The 17509-nt window shown below is 34.9% G+C and overlaps 1 protein-coding gene across 1 annotated transcript; it reads left to right on the plus strand.

Annotated features, from left to right (window-relative positions):
• The first annotated feature begins 595 nt into the window (after nt 1-595).
• Nucleotides 596-17331, plus strand: LOC137394398 (potassium channel subfamily K member 15-like). Its single transcript, XM_068081113.1, has 2 exons — nt 596-878; nt 16322-17331. The coding sequence occupies exons 1-2, from the start codon at nt 596-598 to the stop codon at nt 17329-17331; spliced, it is 1293 nt and encodes a 430-aa protein (XP_067937214.1).
• Nucleotides 17332-17509: the final 178 nt, after the last annotated feature.

Here is a 17509-nt window from a genome sequence, read left to right on the forward strand (position 1 = left end):
GACTTTCCTCACCATACTCTCACTGCCTGCTAATACCTTTGTGAGCTCAGTATCTCATAGACTCAGCAGCTCATAGACTCGGTATCTCATAGACTCAGCAGCTCATAGACTCGGTATCTCATAGACTCAGCAGCTCATAGATTTTTTAGATCTCATCCACTTTATACACATATATATATATATTTGGATTCCATAGACTGCATAAGCTATGTAAAGGCAAAACATATGATATAAACACAGTATTATTTGTAATACCATCAGACTTTCTTTCGCATATAGATAGTAAACATAACTCTATGTATAACTCAATGTCAAACATTGTGACAACACAATTACTAGAATTTTTAACAGCAAAAGTAAAACAATATATTATAGACATAAACATTATAAATGCTTTATTATGGATTTTTATGCGCATACTTATAGGAACCGTAAACATCAAGTTTTTATTTTCAGTTGTATAACGCATCTATTTGTAGATTGCTGTAATAATTATCGCATCTGACCGATAACCAGTTGAAACTTGGCCAAAGTCAGCTTGACGAAAGCTTCTAAAAACAGATCTGTTGGGATGATGTTGAGTGTCTGACATGATATGAAGAGACAAAATGCGAGAACTTTGGTGCTTCTGGTCGTCACTTTTGGTTTCCTCCTACTCGGAGCCATCATTTTTGACAAACTCGAATCTACAAACGAACAGGCGGAAAAGAATCGCTTAGAGAAATTAGAAAAGGAGTTAAAACAGAATTTAAATATTACGGATGAAGATTTTGAAACTTTGCGATCGACCATCCTCCAGTCAAAACCTTACAACTCGGGCATTCAATGGAAGTTTGCGGGTGGATTATACTTTGCTCTCTCCGTCATAACGACTATAGGTAAGTGAGAGATCAGATGTTATGAGGTCAATGCCTGTGTTATGTTTACTCTAAAACATAAGTAAAAGTCATTAGGGTGTCAGTGTCAATCGCTATTTGACACTCCAAAATTCAAGTGCAAATTTTCCCAGCAAAGTAATTTCATTTCTTGTTTAAAGGTGCCGGACAAGATCTCATTCAAATTTACTAATGAACTTCCATATGTACTAGTATTATCGATAAACCTTCTATAGATTGTCTCTAAGCTCTGTTAATACTCCTTATACCAACTGTATCTCTCTATAAACTAGAGGTCTTGGTAATTCTCTGTATCAGTTCTATACTTTTATAAAATAGTTTTGCATGAGTTTTATCCAGTGTTAAAATGTTTTTCATAAACTGAGGAACCTGGACACTGGTCAGTTACAGTTTTAGCTAACCAAAGAAGACTGCCTATAGGCTCACACCCTATTTACGCCTCTGCATTCTTTCTTATATATAAACGGAAGAATATACAGGCCCTCTACATATACCATTAACCTAGTTCATCCTTTGTTTCTCAGACATAATGTTATTATAAGTGACATATTCGATAGAGAGGTCCAACTATTGCATGTCCTAGGAGAACAGCACGTGGCAAAAACTTGCTCAGAAACGACCATAATGGAATGTAAATAAAAAAGTTGGGTAATGTATTTTTCATTTTTTATTTTACAAAAGATTTAAAAAAATACTCAACTTTGTTAAGATAATTTATGCCCTGACAAGATGAGCTACTCAAAGTCATAATTGTAACAAGTCAAAAGAAACACACATGTCGATCTCTGAACAGAGAAAAGCTTCACATGAATTGGTAAAATGTACCATAGGTTTAGCCAGTGTTGTGTAGCTAATTGAGTTCTTCTCTTTCTGACCACCTCAGCAATCATGTCAGGGAAAGTTTTGGTTGCATAAGAAGGAATTCTTTCATTAGGAGAGAAGATCCGAGTCTTAACTATGTCTACCCGCTAAGGCAGCCATTGTTCTTAAATAACATGATTGTGTTGCCTACCTAAATATTAGCATCAGATGTTAACATTTCCGTGTGCATATTAGCTGCAAGCTGCATGGCCGACTCACTAATAGTTTAGTTGGAACCTCATTAACTTTCCATAAAAATTGCATTGACTGTATACACACACTCTCTGTCTATACATAGACTTGACAGGATTCCTACAGCCAGCACATTCTATAGAATTCACTATTTCTGCAAAGGTTCTATTATTTTCATGTATAGTATAGAACATAAACTCATTAGAATTTAGATGTGCCATAGAATTTGTAGAGTAAACAAACAATATCTATAATTGCCAATAACTTTACATCCTATTTGTCATTAATTTGAATAAGTTGCATCCTATTGGTCAATAAATTTAATAAGTTGCATCTTAGTGGTCAATAAATTTAATAGGTTGCATCCTATTTGTCATTAATTTTAATAAGTTGCATCTTATTGGACAATAAATTTAATAGGTCGAATTATCTAATACGCTAACTTCAACAAGGTAAAATTTGAGTTTTGTTAGCTAAATTTTGTTAACTTGAAACTAACATGTATTCATGAAAACTGATAAACAGCCTAAAAATGTAAGGTTACTTCATATAGACGTAATAGTGCTATTCATTGGTTGAGAATCGTCTTTTTTGCAAAACTGTATTTCGTTTAAATACAGTTAAATGATTGGAATGAGAATAACTCTATAATAATAATAATAATAATAATAACTCTCGAGAATAATTCTATAAGAGTGAGATATTAATACAAAAACAACCAAAGAGTGTTCTGAACTTTGTCAGACAGTCACGGAATCCTAAACATGTTTTAACTAACTAGGTGAGGGCAGATGCCAAACATCCCAACCGATGTCACATGATTATGTGGATAAGGTTTTGATTTTGGAGATAGGGATTACATGAATTACATATAAAACGAACTGTTAAGAGCTGGTGCTGCCTTAAACACATGAACTACTACTAGCCATTACACATGGAATGAGATGAAGAGTGGACTGTCCCGGTAGTCATCATAAGGGGCTCTAGAATGACAAAGGGCACTCACTAACCAGTCAATCGCACCGAGTAACACTAAGTCTATGGATTATAATATATTTATAACTCGCAATCCTACAAGCGGCTTGCAAACAAATGCCACTTAAACGCGTTAGCAATCGCTACGCGGTCTACCTTGGCTCTTGCAAATATTTCAACCATAATGCTTTACTCGTGTCACTTTTTTCAAATATATGCCTTTTCAGTCAACGTAAATTGTAAATATATTATGGAAAAGGCTGGCTGCCTTTATTTATTAGAGATAATAGTTAGACCGAGATGAAGTCACCGAACGGGCTAGTGGCTTATATAGTATTGATTTAATGAATGTCTCCGACTACCGCTTCTTACATGTACGTGTAATTTAGTCTCATCAGAGGAGCTGTTATTAGAATTTTTGATTCTGTATTTACTACTTACGGCATGATCAGCAAGTCAGCATATTGATCACAGCGAGAAACAGCACCGATTCGAGAAGAGACATTAAAAGTGTATGTAAACATGTACTAATAATATGGACCTATACTTACCTGCAGATAGGAGTTTATCTCGGGCTATCTTAAATTTTTTTGAGCTCTTTTTCTCAAGACTGACAAGCGATTCAGTGGTTGGCTGTCTACTGAATAAGGTGCAAATTATTTTCTTACCTTCTTTTCTTTACCACATCTTAATAGTGCCGCCATTTCACCTGTTCATTTGGCTCTCAAAGTCAAGTTTTCCTTCTTGGAAGACGCTAAGTTAGTTTATACTCTACTTTCCCACAATTAAAAAGCACTCCAACATCACTTCCAGAACATCAGAACAAAACAACAAAATAAAAAACTTTAAAAATTGTGAGATTACTAATGCTTATCAATTTTTTTATTCAAGAAACAGAACAAATCAATGTTTTCCAGAGAATTCTTATTTTATCTAAAATTAGGCCCAACTTTGTGCTGATACAGGAAAAAGTTAAAGGTTGACTTGCAATAAAATTCACATTACAGTTATTTGGTATCAAAAGATTCACCATGTCTTACTCTGTTGTGTTGTAGGTGCCAAATATGTGGAAATGTGATAAAAAGCTCTTAAAAGCTCACAAACGAAAAGCCGCCATAGATTGGAATCTGTTTATTTCGATGACGTAGCCATGAAATTTGGTTATTGTCTTGTCACATGATGTTCTCACGTGAATTGAAATGCCAATAAAAAGCTCAATATAAAACTTATTGTAGCACTAGTTTATGACAAACACTTTGGGTTTTACCGAAGACCCCGTATCAATTATAGATGCTCGCTACTTTACAGTTTTGTTTCGGTTTGGTCTAATCGGCAAGTCGTAATCTGATCATGTGACCCAATACTTCGCAAATGATTTCTGCAGCACCTTTCGATTATCACAGGTGACCAACAGGCTCGTCATGATTTTCAGACAATGATATGTACTCCTTCGAGCTAAGGTTAAAAAATTAAACAAATTTTTACGTTAAGTTATAAGATATCACTGCTAAAAGTGACAGCATTACGATGACGATAAAACAGACGAGTAAGAACAATAGACATGGTTTTATTGAATGCGTGAAGTATATTTGTGAAAATATTTCGACGAATAAGGTTGCATGAAAGTGTAAACAGAAACCATCTCTCACAACTACGTCACATTTGAGCCGTTTTGGAAAGCGCATTCAAACTACGGCGGTCTCGTGTGGCTGCGATTAACTGTTCATTTTTGAGCATTCAAGAGCTTGTAATCACATTTCCACATATTTTGCACCTACAACACAACAGAGTAAGACATGGTGAATCTTTTCATACCAAATTACTGTAATGTGAATTTCCTTGCAAGTCAACCTTTAAAGGTTTACAGACATAACAAACAGCTAAAGATTGTCAGTGAAAACTAGCAAAACTACTTTTATGTGACGGTTAACATCCAACTCAACAATAGCTCAAGGATGCTGCATCGCAGGGTCACCTCATAAAGTGCCGGCAGCGCAGACCAGTGAAGACGGATACCTACTAGCTCAGTGAATGCTTACAGTAATATCAACAGGAGGTCAAGCATTCTTCAGAGTGTCTTTATATTGCTCACATCTCATTGGCTAACTATATTTGTACCGAGCACAATTTTTACTTTTTACGAGTTGCTGAGAAAATTAAGATAATTTTTTTACTGCTCAAGAAAATAGTAAAGATAGTTAAAAGTAGCTTTTAATGTTCAATTTTGCTGCTAGTGTCAATCTAATTGCTGTCTTAAGTCATCGATACCACTTTTTGCTAGGACATATTTAGTTTGAGCAGAAAAAGTTTAGAGTAATTTGGATAGGTCGCATCCTATTAGTCAATAACTTTAATATAATGCATCTAATTGGTAAATAAATTTAATAGGTTGTTTCCTATTCGTCAATAAATTGAGTAAGTTAAAGACTGTTTAACTATTTGGATTTCGTTTTGGAGACTGTTTGGTGTTTTTGTAATAGTGGTAGTGTTTCAGGTAGGTCTATCATTCCACTGAGGACACTAAACCATTGGCAGATGTGATTTTTGCAACTACAGCAAGCCGCCATATCGTTTTGCTATTTAGATTAGCGATTTTTAATGAATATTATGTTTTGTTTTTGATTGTTAGTGAATAGCATTAGTTAAGGAACAGTTAATAGTTATAACTAAATAATTCTTGGCATATCCATTTTATGTTAAAACGAATTAATAATTAGACAAATTGAAATATTCGTGTTAAATAAAAACATCTCAAATGAGTTTTGTCATTGGCCAGTTGACTGTGACAAAGTTTTTGGATGCAGCGTGAATAGGTCGTCAGTGACTATTGTGAAGGCAATCTACTGATAAAATAAACAATTCATGTTGTAGACGATTTTAACAAATCGCTTTAAAATGATTTACAAATACATTTTTGCTTTTTAAATTAATTAGTATTTCTGCTGTTTGTTTATACTTTAAAGGTTGACTTGCAACAAAATTCACATTACAGTTATTTGGTATCAAAAGATTTACTATGCCTTACTTTGCTGTGTTGTAGGTGCAAAATATGTGGAAATGTGATTACAAGCTCTTAAAAGCTAAAAAACGAACAGTTAATCGCAGCCACACGAGACCGCCGTAGTTTGGAATCTCTTTCCAAAACGGCTCGAATGGGACGTAGTTGTACAAGATGGCTTCTGTTTACATTTTCACGCAACCTCATTCGTCAAAATATTTTCACAAATATACTTCACGCATTTAATAAAACCATGTCTATTGTTCTTACGCGTCTATTTTATTGTCATTGTAATGCTGTCACTTTCAGCACTGATATCCTATAACCTTACTGTAAAAATTCGTTTAAATTTTCAACCTTAGCTCGAAGGAGTACATAACATTGTTTGATAAACATGATGAGCCTGTTGGTCACCTGTGATAATCGAAAAATGCTGCAGAAATTATTCGTGAAGTATGGGTCACATGATCAGATTACGGCTATACGATTAGACCAAGCCGAAACAAAACTGTAAAGTAGTGAGCATTTATATTTGATACGGGGTCTTCGGTAAAACCCTAATTGTTGGTCATAAACTAGTGCTACAAAAAGTTTTATATTGATCCTTTTATTGGCCTTTCAATTCACGTGAGAACATCACGTGACAAAACAATAACCAAATGTAATGACAACATCAGAAAAATAGACTGACTCCAATCTACGGCGGCTTTTCGTTTTTGAGCTTTTAAGAGCTTGTAATCACATTTCCACATATTATGCACCTACAACACAACAGAGTAAAACATGGTGAATCTTTTGATACCAAATAGCTGTAATGCGAATTTCGTTGCAGGTCAACCTTTAACTTTACTATGCTCTCAAGCTAGAGGGATTCTGACAGAATGAGAAAGTTATGAGCTTAGATCGGGATCTTTGTAATTTTTTTAAGCTTGAAGCACTCTGATAGGGGAGCAGAAAGTTGAGCGTTTTGCCAAAGTTTGAGAAGCCAAGAAAAGACTTCTTTTTATCCAGAATTGCTGCTATCTAAGACCAAAGTCTGATCATCAATTTTGAAAACATCAATCTTGGTATTACTAAAAACTGCAATAGTTGTCAGTAGGTCCTTTGCACTTCCACACAATCTGTCTTTTCTAATCAATTCCATGACATCTCATTCTGTGAGTTGATGAACATAAAAATATTGACTTTTGCAGCCATACCTGAGTGGTATCAAGGTTGGTAGTTTAAAGTGTAGCATTAAAAACTTGTATGCTTTTAATTCCCTCTTTACTTTTATTATTTACTGAAACATTTTATTACTGACAATATATTCTCACATGTCTGCAGGCTGTCAGCCATATTTATTGTTTTGCGATGCTATGTCAACTTTTTAGCACAATTGCTTCGATACTTCAGGGCTGACTTGTTTCTTTCATCAATTCTCTCAACGAATTCACTTTTCAAAATGCATTGTAAAAATTTTAGTAATTGAGTTTTTATCAATCTTTCTGGTCCAGTGTTGGTTTTTAGCTGTATTTTTACATAATTTCTATAGTGTATTATGATCAACCTTGTGTCATACACAGTTGCTCATATTTTAGCCCTTGGAGCTTGTCTGCCACCGTCCATAGAGTTTCGGCAACCACGAAAATCTTGTCACTTGTTCTGTTTTAAACAATTTTACGAGTTCGCTGTCTTACTTGTTTTATCCACCGTGATAGCTTCATTACCTGCCGGGAGTGGGGGTAGGGGTCTATAAATAAAGCTTATTTTTTAGAAAATGTTACAAAAGTAATTAATTGCTGAACCTTAATATTTGTTGAAAAGATAGAGCTTTTTGAGGCGACTTTGGTGTAGGCATTCTGTATCATCTTGTCAGATACAATTCACCAACCATCAAGGTTCTTAAACTGCTATTCAAAGATGACAGCCATGTGTTTGATCCCTTCAGAGATGTGTTCCCAGCGATCTCACCACCGCCACCCCCCATTGCGACTATAACAGAGTTTCTGCAATGATTATTGGCTGTCTCTATGTAGATTTTAATGTTGAGTGCCTCGCCTGGCACAGCTACGACCGAGGCCTTGCCTTATGCCAGTAATTTCCCTCTACGCGGTTGCTGATATTTTTGTTTTGTATCTGCTGTTTTGGTACCTCTCTGTACCAAGTGACGGGGAGTGTCTTAGTGTGAGTCTGCTCTATTGTTAATGTTTAAGTTCGAATAACATTAAATTATCAAATAGACTTGTGTACATTATAATAAAAAGCCATGCAATACAATGATAATACTATAATATATATTATATATATACACAGTATTGTATGATATATATAATACCATATGATATAGTATAAAAAAATTGTAATTTCAAATAGTATATTTAATATGATATGATGTAATATACAATATACGATCTGATATAATACGAAATATGATATAGGTATGATATACTATAATATATAGGATATAATACATATATTACAATAGAATACATACCACAATATATTCAACATAAAACACAGATCCTTTTGTACACATTAGACAGGAAGGTGATAAGAATAACAATTGACCCGCTGCTGACGTGATGCAACCGTGATGCAACCGTGATGACCTCATCACATAGGTTTATTTAAAGCGCAGCACATTCCTCTATCACTGATTAAGCTAATCTCATCAGAAGAGATATAAGCAATGTCTATGCTTTGACCACTGACTCCTCATTCATGCTTTCGCTTTAGTAAAAGTTTATTTTCTCTCTGGAGAGCTTTGAAAATGTATAATAGAAAAGTATAAAAATATGCTGTACTTTTTCGAAATGAAGCTGAAATGAAAATGAAGCTGATACAAATACAGTAATTAAATTCCTGGTCAAATCTGCTCTATTACGATAGGGGTCAACAACCTACAGTATCACATGGCAGCTTCATTCCCGTGACTTCATCTCATGGAAGAGCAGCATTTTACTGCGGCTTATAATTTTAATCACATTGTAAAAATTGTTTGTGCTTGCAAAGAGCTAAGCCTGGTTCATACTCTGCGCAAACAAAAAACTAATAAAATGTGTTTGTGAACAGAGATATGAAAGGCATATGCACTTCCTGTCATATAAAGCTTTACTAATGTAAACAGGAGATGTGCTAGACAGTGTTTCTATAGGCGATGTCACAATATGTTAACTGAATTACCGTGAATTTTAAAAGTATCAACCGTTTTAAAATATATTTATTTATAAACAATAATTGAGAAGATAACAATCTAACTTGTATTTTATTCCATATTATATAAACACTCAACAGATTGTATTAGCAGTTTAGTGACAGGATGCTATCTGTGCAAAAGTACATCTGATAGTTTAATATAGCCTACCTACATGTACATGTTTGTGTAATTGAACAAGTAATTGTGTGCATACATGTACATCTGAACTGAGTGTATTCATTCCAGATGCGCTTTTGGCTAAACAATCAGTTTACCCAAAAAGATCTGATCAAAACTGCCATTGTAAGTTTGCCATCTCTACAATGTGAATATAAGTTATGATTGGCAAAAAAGTTTCTGCTTCTTCAGATGACCTTCAACCCTGCGAATGTGTTATGAAACTTGTTGTTATACGTTGAGTCTAGAGTAACCCTACTACTAGACATTTGAAAACCAATCTATCTAAGTGCTTCACCATTGTTACATTGTCCAATCGACATACATGTACATGTAGGCCACTAAGTGCTCCAGGCGAGAAGTAATCCTTTTCTGTAGTGATCATAAAGCTAGCTATCTGGCTCTGGTCCACAAGAGGGCAGCTTCATGTGAGGACAAAAATTGCTGTATGGAAGCTCTTTAGTTTACAAGACACTTTTGTTGAAGCCTGTGTACCATGTTTATTCATGGACGTGATTAAAATACCAATTTCAACAACCAAATGAAATAGTAAACATAGGCTAAATTATTGTCATAGAAAATGAACTAAAGCGTTACATCTAACATTTATAACCAAAATATCGTGATGTCCTACACACGGTTCACCTAAAACAATATTATTGGTTTGTGCTTCCTATGATTTTTTTCATTAGTTGCTCAGCTAGGGATTTGCCGGCCAAGACTGCCATGAGCGAGACTCGTAATAATGTTTTCAACTTTAACTTTCTGAAGGCGTGTAATATGATTTAAGTTTAAACAGTGTCCAGAGTGCACCCAATTTATCCCACGACCAAACGAGCGAAGCGAATGTTTGAGAGTTTTTATGATAAATGCATGTGCACACAACTCATGAAAATTATTCATCAACAACGTTGCAAACCCTTGTTCCGAAATCTCATCAACAAATGTAACCATTTTTCTGTGGAGTCGTTTAAGTATAATAACGATACAAAACACATAAAAACCTACATGTACATGTATTTAAATATATTACCAAGTCTTTGAAAAGTGTCGACAGTATCTTAAAACTTACCCATCTGAACGGATTATACACAAATAGACAGATTAATTTGGCCGAAAATCGTTATTAAAACTTGCTAAGCCTCACTTTTATAAAAGTTAAGACCGGAAATTGAAACGCTGAGCGACAAAGAATAGAACGATTAAGTCGTGCGCATTTCACGAAAAAATAACGTGCACTTTTCACCAGTCTATAGCATTGTCGAATTGCCGAAGGTTTCGGTAATTAACGTAGGAGTACTGAAATCGTTTCATTTTTGCCGATTTAAAATTAACTGACATTTCAGACACTTTTGAGTACTTTGGTATTCTAACTGATGTCCAACGCAGTGAAAGTAAAGGAAATGACGATGATATTTTTTTCTAACGATTCTTATGAGATTATTACAATAGTTAATTATAAGTTTGGATGACTACTGAAGTGTTATAGTCAGACTAACAACATCGATAATGGGCAATATTTTACTGTTATTATTTTTTCTAAATAGTTTTGTTAAATAGATTTTAAAAAAATCTATATAAATATCATGACTTCTTGATATTGTTAGCTATGACGTTTTGAAATGTAAACAAAATTGTGCATTGGTTTTCTATTATTACTGTATTACTATATTAATAATATTGGTTATTCTAATAATATCAGTGCATTTTACTTCTAATATTGGCCAATATTGCATTTCTCTTATTGCAGGGAGAGAGATATAAACATATAATATTTTCCTTTCATTATTGCTGTTTGTTGTATATAATAACACCTACACCCAGTACATTACAGCTACCATTGCAGTTATCCTATTGCACTACAGTGCCATTTGACTGCTAATATTGCATTTCTCAACCATCAGTACCCTTTCTTTTTTCCAATATCGCTTTGGCCGTGGGCTGTATGACAGAGGAATTTCTAGTTTATAATATTTTAAATAAATTAACTTGGTGTGAAGCATTGATATTTGTACACAAAATGACTCTTAGCCTGTGCTCACTGCACTTTACAAGCCTACAGTAAAACATGAAACAATTTCTCAGAAAGATTGGCTATACTGCCATAAATGATGAGTTTCGAGACAATGATTAATTTTTATAATAATCGATAGCCTGCCATATAGCTGAAATGACATGCTCTGCAGGTGCTTATACTCATACAGAGCTACTTTAAATACTACAAAATGACAGAACCAGCAGGTAGTTTTTATATGTATAATTAATGTATTGGTATATCTTTGCTCTTTTATATTATTTCTAAACAGCAGGCTTGCCGAGTGTAACTATACAATAGCAGAGCTAATCAGCGGGCTTGCCGAGTGTAACTATACAATAGCAGAGCTAATCAGGGGACCAGTATGGCTCCAGTTGCTGAGAGTTAATATTACTTCAGCTTGACAAGAAATAATAGACATGCGGAGGGCTAAACCCTCAAGGTCATTGGTGAACTTAATCCCATATCCTTTCAACTAATCTATGTTCTGACAGGCAGCAGTTGAAAGGTTCAAAGGTTCAAAGGTCACTGTTGAATGATTAAAGTGGCCAATGCCTTGATCAATCATTCAAAGAGAAAGATTGGTTAAAAGTTTATTTTAGTTTTATAATGAAATATTGCAAAATAATTAACAACAAAACATAGGTTTGTTTGTTTTTTGTTTAGCAATAAAAATGCAATTTGGAATCTTTGAGGTTTGTTGACATGTGTGAACTTTTTTAGACAAAAGTAAATTTTGCCTTTTGCCAATATTATGACTGGTGTGACAGGTGATGACAGGTGTGCTCCAAGTTCAATTTTGTTGTCGATTTGCCTTTCCATGCTACATGTGCCTCAACAACACTAATGTAAAATTTATAAATGTCGAACATCTTTAGTTTCAGTTGGATGTACTTTTTAAAAGCTGGTAGTATTTATAGTTATGGTACCTACGTACTGTTGACAGTTGCAAAATAACATAATCAAACTCAAGCTATGTTTGTAAGCCAGTACAACGGAAGTCGAATTGAATAAATCAATACGACACGCCGTGATTGTAAATGAAGTACGCTCATTGGCAACAAAATACGTCAGCAGGTTGATCCAATAGCTCAAGCCGCAAACTAGAGTCTATCAAAATATTAGAAGCATGCAAAAAACCATAGATGAGTATTTGATATTTTTTATCTTTCGTTAACCAAATTTAGGACAGCATATAATACATGTGTTCATAGTTGAGCTGAAAATATGCAGATAATAATAACAATGTTGGTGTATGAGGAGGCATGCTTATACAAAGTAAATTGAAGAGGTGTATGTTAATCATTCACCAGACACAAAATATGCCATAAAAATATGCTTTTTATTTTTATAGATTTAAATCTAACTTTTCATGTAAAAAGTAGTTATGTAGACCCAAAATATGGGAGGTAGTAGACTACACAGGTACAAAACAGCATAACATAGCAGCTAGCAGACAGACCATGCAAGTAAAAAATAAGTCAGACAACACAGATCAGTATAATAAAAACAATTCTCTTGTAATATTTTTTTATTATTTACCAGGCAGTATATATAATATATACTAGTACACTGACAGTCCGTGTGCCGTCAGAGATCCTCATGTGTAATAAGAATGTGCACAGTTATTCTTATATGTAAAAAGGTGATTGAGTGACACAGTGGTAGCTTCGAGTGCTTTTTAACCAGAATATCCGGTTTTGAATCTGGCACAATACCTTTTTCCTAAGGCTCTTAGCGTGGTGACGGAAAGATGTCATGGTTCCTTATTATAGTATAGCTTATACAGATATAAGCTATACAGATATAAGCCTATTGCTGATAAGTAATTCGGCCATATTGCACAACAATAAAGCTTACAAATTAAGCATTTTATTAGGGAAAATCTTGGTTGATCAAAAGGGTAACAAGTGTCCAAGATGAAAATGCATACGTCAAATTACACATTCTTACAACTAAACCTATTTTGTTGTCTAAAAGTATATTTTTCGTACTGCTACTAGCATTTGGCTTACAATTCCCTTAGAGTTTAGAAGATAGACTCAGGCTAACTATAAATCTCTCGTCTTGAAACTAACTCGGCCTGGCAGTTATTCTGTCTAATAGAATTAGACATATTCTCTGTCAGCAGTTCAACGCATTATTTATGTTGGATGCAAATGGTTACTGGCGCCTAGCCAACAATTTATAACAAGTTATGAGTTATATTTACCAAGTGAGCTGTGTCGCTCAACATTTCTCCGACGCGAAGACATATTGATAGAAATCCTACACAAAACACCTTTATTATATTTTAGGAGTTATTCTCCCATGTCTACATGAATATATGAATGACTCTAGTTAATTTATCTTTGTTACTAATGTATTGTTTACTTGTGATAATATATTAATTTTATCAAAAAAAAACTTTTATTCCGGTGTCATCTTTACTTGTGAAGAAACCACAAAGTTTTGCTTATTTTTCACCACTGTCGGTTAATAGGGTATATGGTAAGAAAGTAAAGTTAGAAAGTAATTTAAATACTCGATAAACAAAGAAATGATGTGCTTTTTATGAACTAACAAGTTTGTCATATTCTGGCTTCAAATAAGCTAAAGGCTCTCAAGAAAAATTGAGTAATCAATTTTTAATATCTTTTTAGATAATAATTTAGGAAATAATAAAAAATAGTAACATTTAATAAATGTAACAGTAATTTGATCAAGTATTATTGCAAAGACAAGTCATCATCTATCACCATATGTAAAAAAGGAAAAAGGTCATGCTCTAGAGGATTATTGGGTCTCAAATTACGAAGCGATCTAGTTTTCCGCACTGGTATAACATTTCATTTGTAAAGCTGACCCGCTATATAGCAGTTGTAACATGAGCTGAGAAAAAGCAGATTTTCAAGAACCCTCCACATTGTTTTCATGCAAAATTAGCAAACAATGAAAAACCTTGAAGCCTGTTTGCTAGACATTCCAGCCAAATTGAGTATGATCAATTTAAATAAAACATCTAATCAATATCTGACATCCACAGATGCTGCTGAAAATAATAAATGTCAATCTAGTAAAAATTAATCTCGCAAAGAAGATCGATGTGGTATTCATGATTAGTACCCAGATTGACCTTGACATGCTATACAACTTTTTCATAAACCTAAAGGTGAGGTACTACTAGAATTAGGAATAAAAATACTAGAAAAATTTATTCAAACAAAATTCATGTTGTACAGGAAAACATTACTGGCATCTTTTATGGTAAAACTTAAAAAAGTCCTACATAATCTGTGTTTCATCTATTGTATTACCTGTTTATCTATATACATATTTCTCAATGTTGATCGACTGTCGTTGTATATGTCCATCTATAACTATTAAAATCTTAGAGTGAAGAATCCGTAAAGCAGAATATTTGATCTCAGTAACTCCAGTTCGCCAGTTCGACACCTTACAACCTAAACCTCATGAGCTTGATAGGATCACCAGGCAATATATGTCGCTATATGGGAGCAAATAGGCTCACGCTTTCGGGCACGACGCAAAGTCATGGTGTAGCGTCATTAGGTAGCTCTTATTAGTAAGCTTATTCAAATTATCCATTGGCAATGTGCTAGGCTAATAACAAGTGGCAGGCAACTCTCATTACCTCTCATTGTTTATAAGCTGATTTTTAATACCCGAGCATCGCCGGATAGCACAGCTAGTTTACTATATAACTGTAAAAGATATACATGATCACAAGACTATTTATTTCACCTAACTAACATCGTCATCATTTGACTGCAGCATGACGACAGCTGCCATTGCCTGACTCGGCCATTTGCTCTGCTTCATGAAATAGCTTGCTATATTTGATCAACATAGTTGATAAAGAGAAGATTTTAGGCAACCATAGAGACATCATAGAGACACCATCATAGAGTCATCACTGTCATCATAGAGACACAGGGTGAAACTTTTTTGGGTGGCAGGTAGCTACGCAGTGTCAAAAGCCTCAACTAGCCACAGTAATATATTATTTTACCTGTTTTGGCATCGCTGATGTTTTTGGTATTTTTTAAAAATTGACATGCAACAAAATTCACATTACAGTTATTTGGTATCAAATGGTTCACCATGTCTTACTCTGTTGTGTTGTAGGTGCAAAATATGTGAAAATGTGATTACAAGCTCTTAAAAGCTCAAAAACGAACAGTTGATCGCAGCCATCCCGAAAACACCGTAGGTTAGAATCCCTCTCTAAAACGGCTCAAGTGGGACGTAGTTGAACACAATGTGCTTCTGTTTACACTTTTATAACACCTCATTCGTCGAAATATTTATACTAATATAGTTCATGCATTCAATAAAACCATGTCTATTGTCCTTACGCGTCTATTTCATTATCATTGTGATGATGTCACTTTGTTACGTGCTTTTTGGTAAAACCCATAGTGTTTGTCATAAACTAGTGCTACGAAACGTTTTATATTAAGCCTATTATTGGCCTTTCATTTCACATGATAACAGCATGTGTCAAAACAATAACCACGCCGAGTTAAGTACGTCATCAAAATAAAGGGATTCTAAACTACAGCGTTTTCGTGATGGCTGCAATTTACTGTTCGTTTTTGAGCTTTTAAGAGCTTGTAATCACATTTCCACATCTTTTGCACCTACAACACAACAGAGTAAGACACGGTGAGCCTTTTGATACCAAATAACTGTAATGTGAATTTTGTTGCAAGTCAGCCTTTAAGCAAAAATTGAACCAAACCAACAAATAAACAAACAACTGCTAATAGAGAAATATGGTTATCCCTTGTAAAAATTAAAAAGAGCCAACAAGGCCTGCTCTACAATATTTGCATTTCCAATATTGTCTGTTCTGATCAAGAAGCCTATGAGTCGTGCACAAAAGATGAAACAGTGCCTTTTTTACTGTATGTAAAAACACAGTATAATTGCTATGCACTTAAACAATAGCTTGGTCCACTACATCACCTCGCATGGATATTAAACATTGTCTTGTATCTGTGTAGGTTACGGCCACAGCACACCAAAGACACTAGGAGGCAAGCTGTTTTGCATCTGTTACGCCACCATCGGAATTCCTCTCAACATCGTTATGTTTCAAAGCATCGGTGAAAGATTTAACATCCTGTTAGCTTACCTCATAGGAGCTGCCAAACGCTGCCTCCATCTCCGTAACACCAAAGTTGGTGAGTTTGAGTCGGCCATAGTAGGCGGAGTTTTATGTGGCGTCGTACTAACGGGAGGAGCCGCAGCATTCCAAAAACTTGAGCAGTGGAGTTATGTGGAATCGTTTTACTTTTGTTTCATAACTATGTCAACTATAGGGTTCGGAGATTACGTCGCGCTGCAAAATGATACGACAGAGGCTCTCCAGACTCAACCCGGTTATGTCGCTTTTTGTATAATCTATATTCTTTGTGGATTGACGGTGTTTGCTGCTGCCCTGAACAAAATGGTGCTCGGACTACTTACAATGAATACTGCAGACGAGAGGAAGGATGAACTGCAAGCGCAGGAAGATGCTATGCGAAACCCGACACTAGATGGTGATATCCTCATAACTAATAGCAATTATCTCCACAACGCAGAAATGTCGACCAGTCATATTGAACTAGAGCAGTTTTCTGTAGGAACTAACAGAATGCAAGACAGAAAGTATTCCTCGACTTTGACTCGCAAGTCGAATGGAATAGATAAAGACTGCTTACAGGACCTGAAGTCGACCTACTTAAAACCTGCCATCAACAGAAGGAAATTGCACAATCGGCTCAAATTAGCCAACTTGAGATATTCCGCAAAACATAAGCCATGCCAATCAATTAGCCATTTGCTGCCCGCCCAATCGCTGCAACACAGACAGTCTATGCAGACAGGCTTTACACCATTGCTTGCCAAAAGAAATCAGCTGTCCTTTTTGTCAATAAATGGTGAACAGCAAACGAGCCGACCTATAGGCGAATCTAGTGAGTTGCATGTCAACAGTAGAAGAGAGAATGCCGTAGCAGACTCCTTGTGAGCACAGTGTATATGCAAGCAACCTCATGCCATCAATATTTATGTCTTTCTATGCTTATCTGCTATGATTCATGGACTGGAATGAATGCTTCTATGGATTTTCATTCAATTTTGAAAAATATTTTATGAATGTTATTTGTAGAATAAGGCGCTGCATGTTGCCTTGCAACAATAACAAA

Source organism: Watersipora subatra, chromosome 4 (genome assembly GCF_963576615.1).
Source record: "Watersipora subatra chromosome 4, tzWatSuba1.1, whole genome shotgun sequence".
Lineage (NCBI taxonomy): Eukaryota > Metazoa > Bryozoa > Gymnolaemata > Cheilostomatida > Watersiporidae > Watersipora > Watersipora subatra.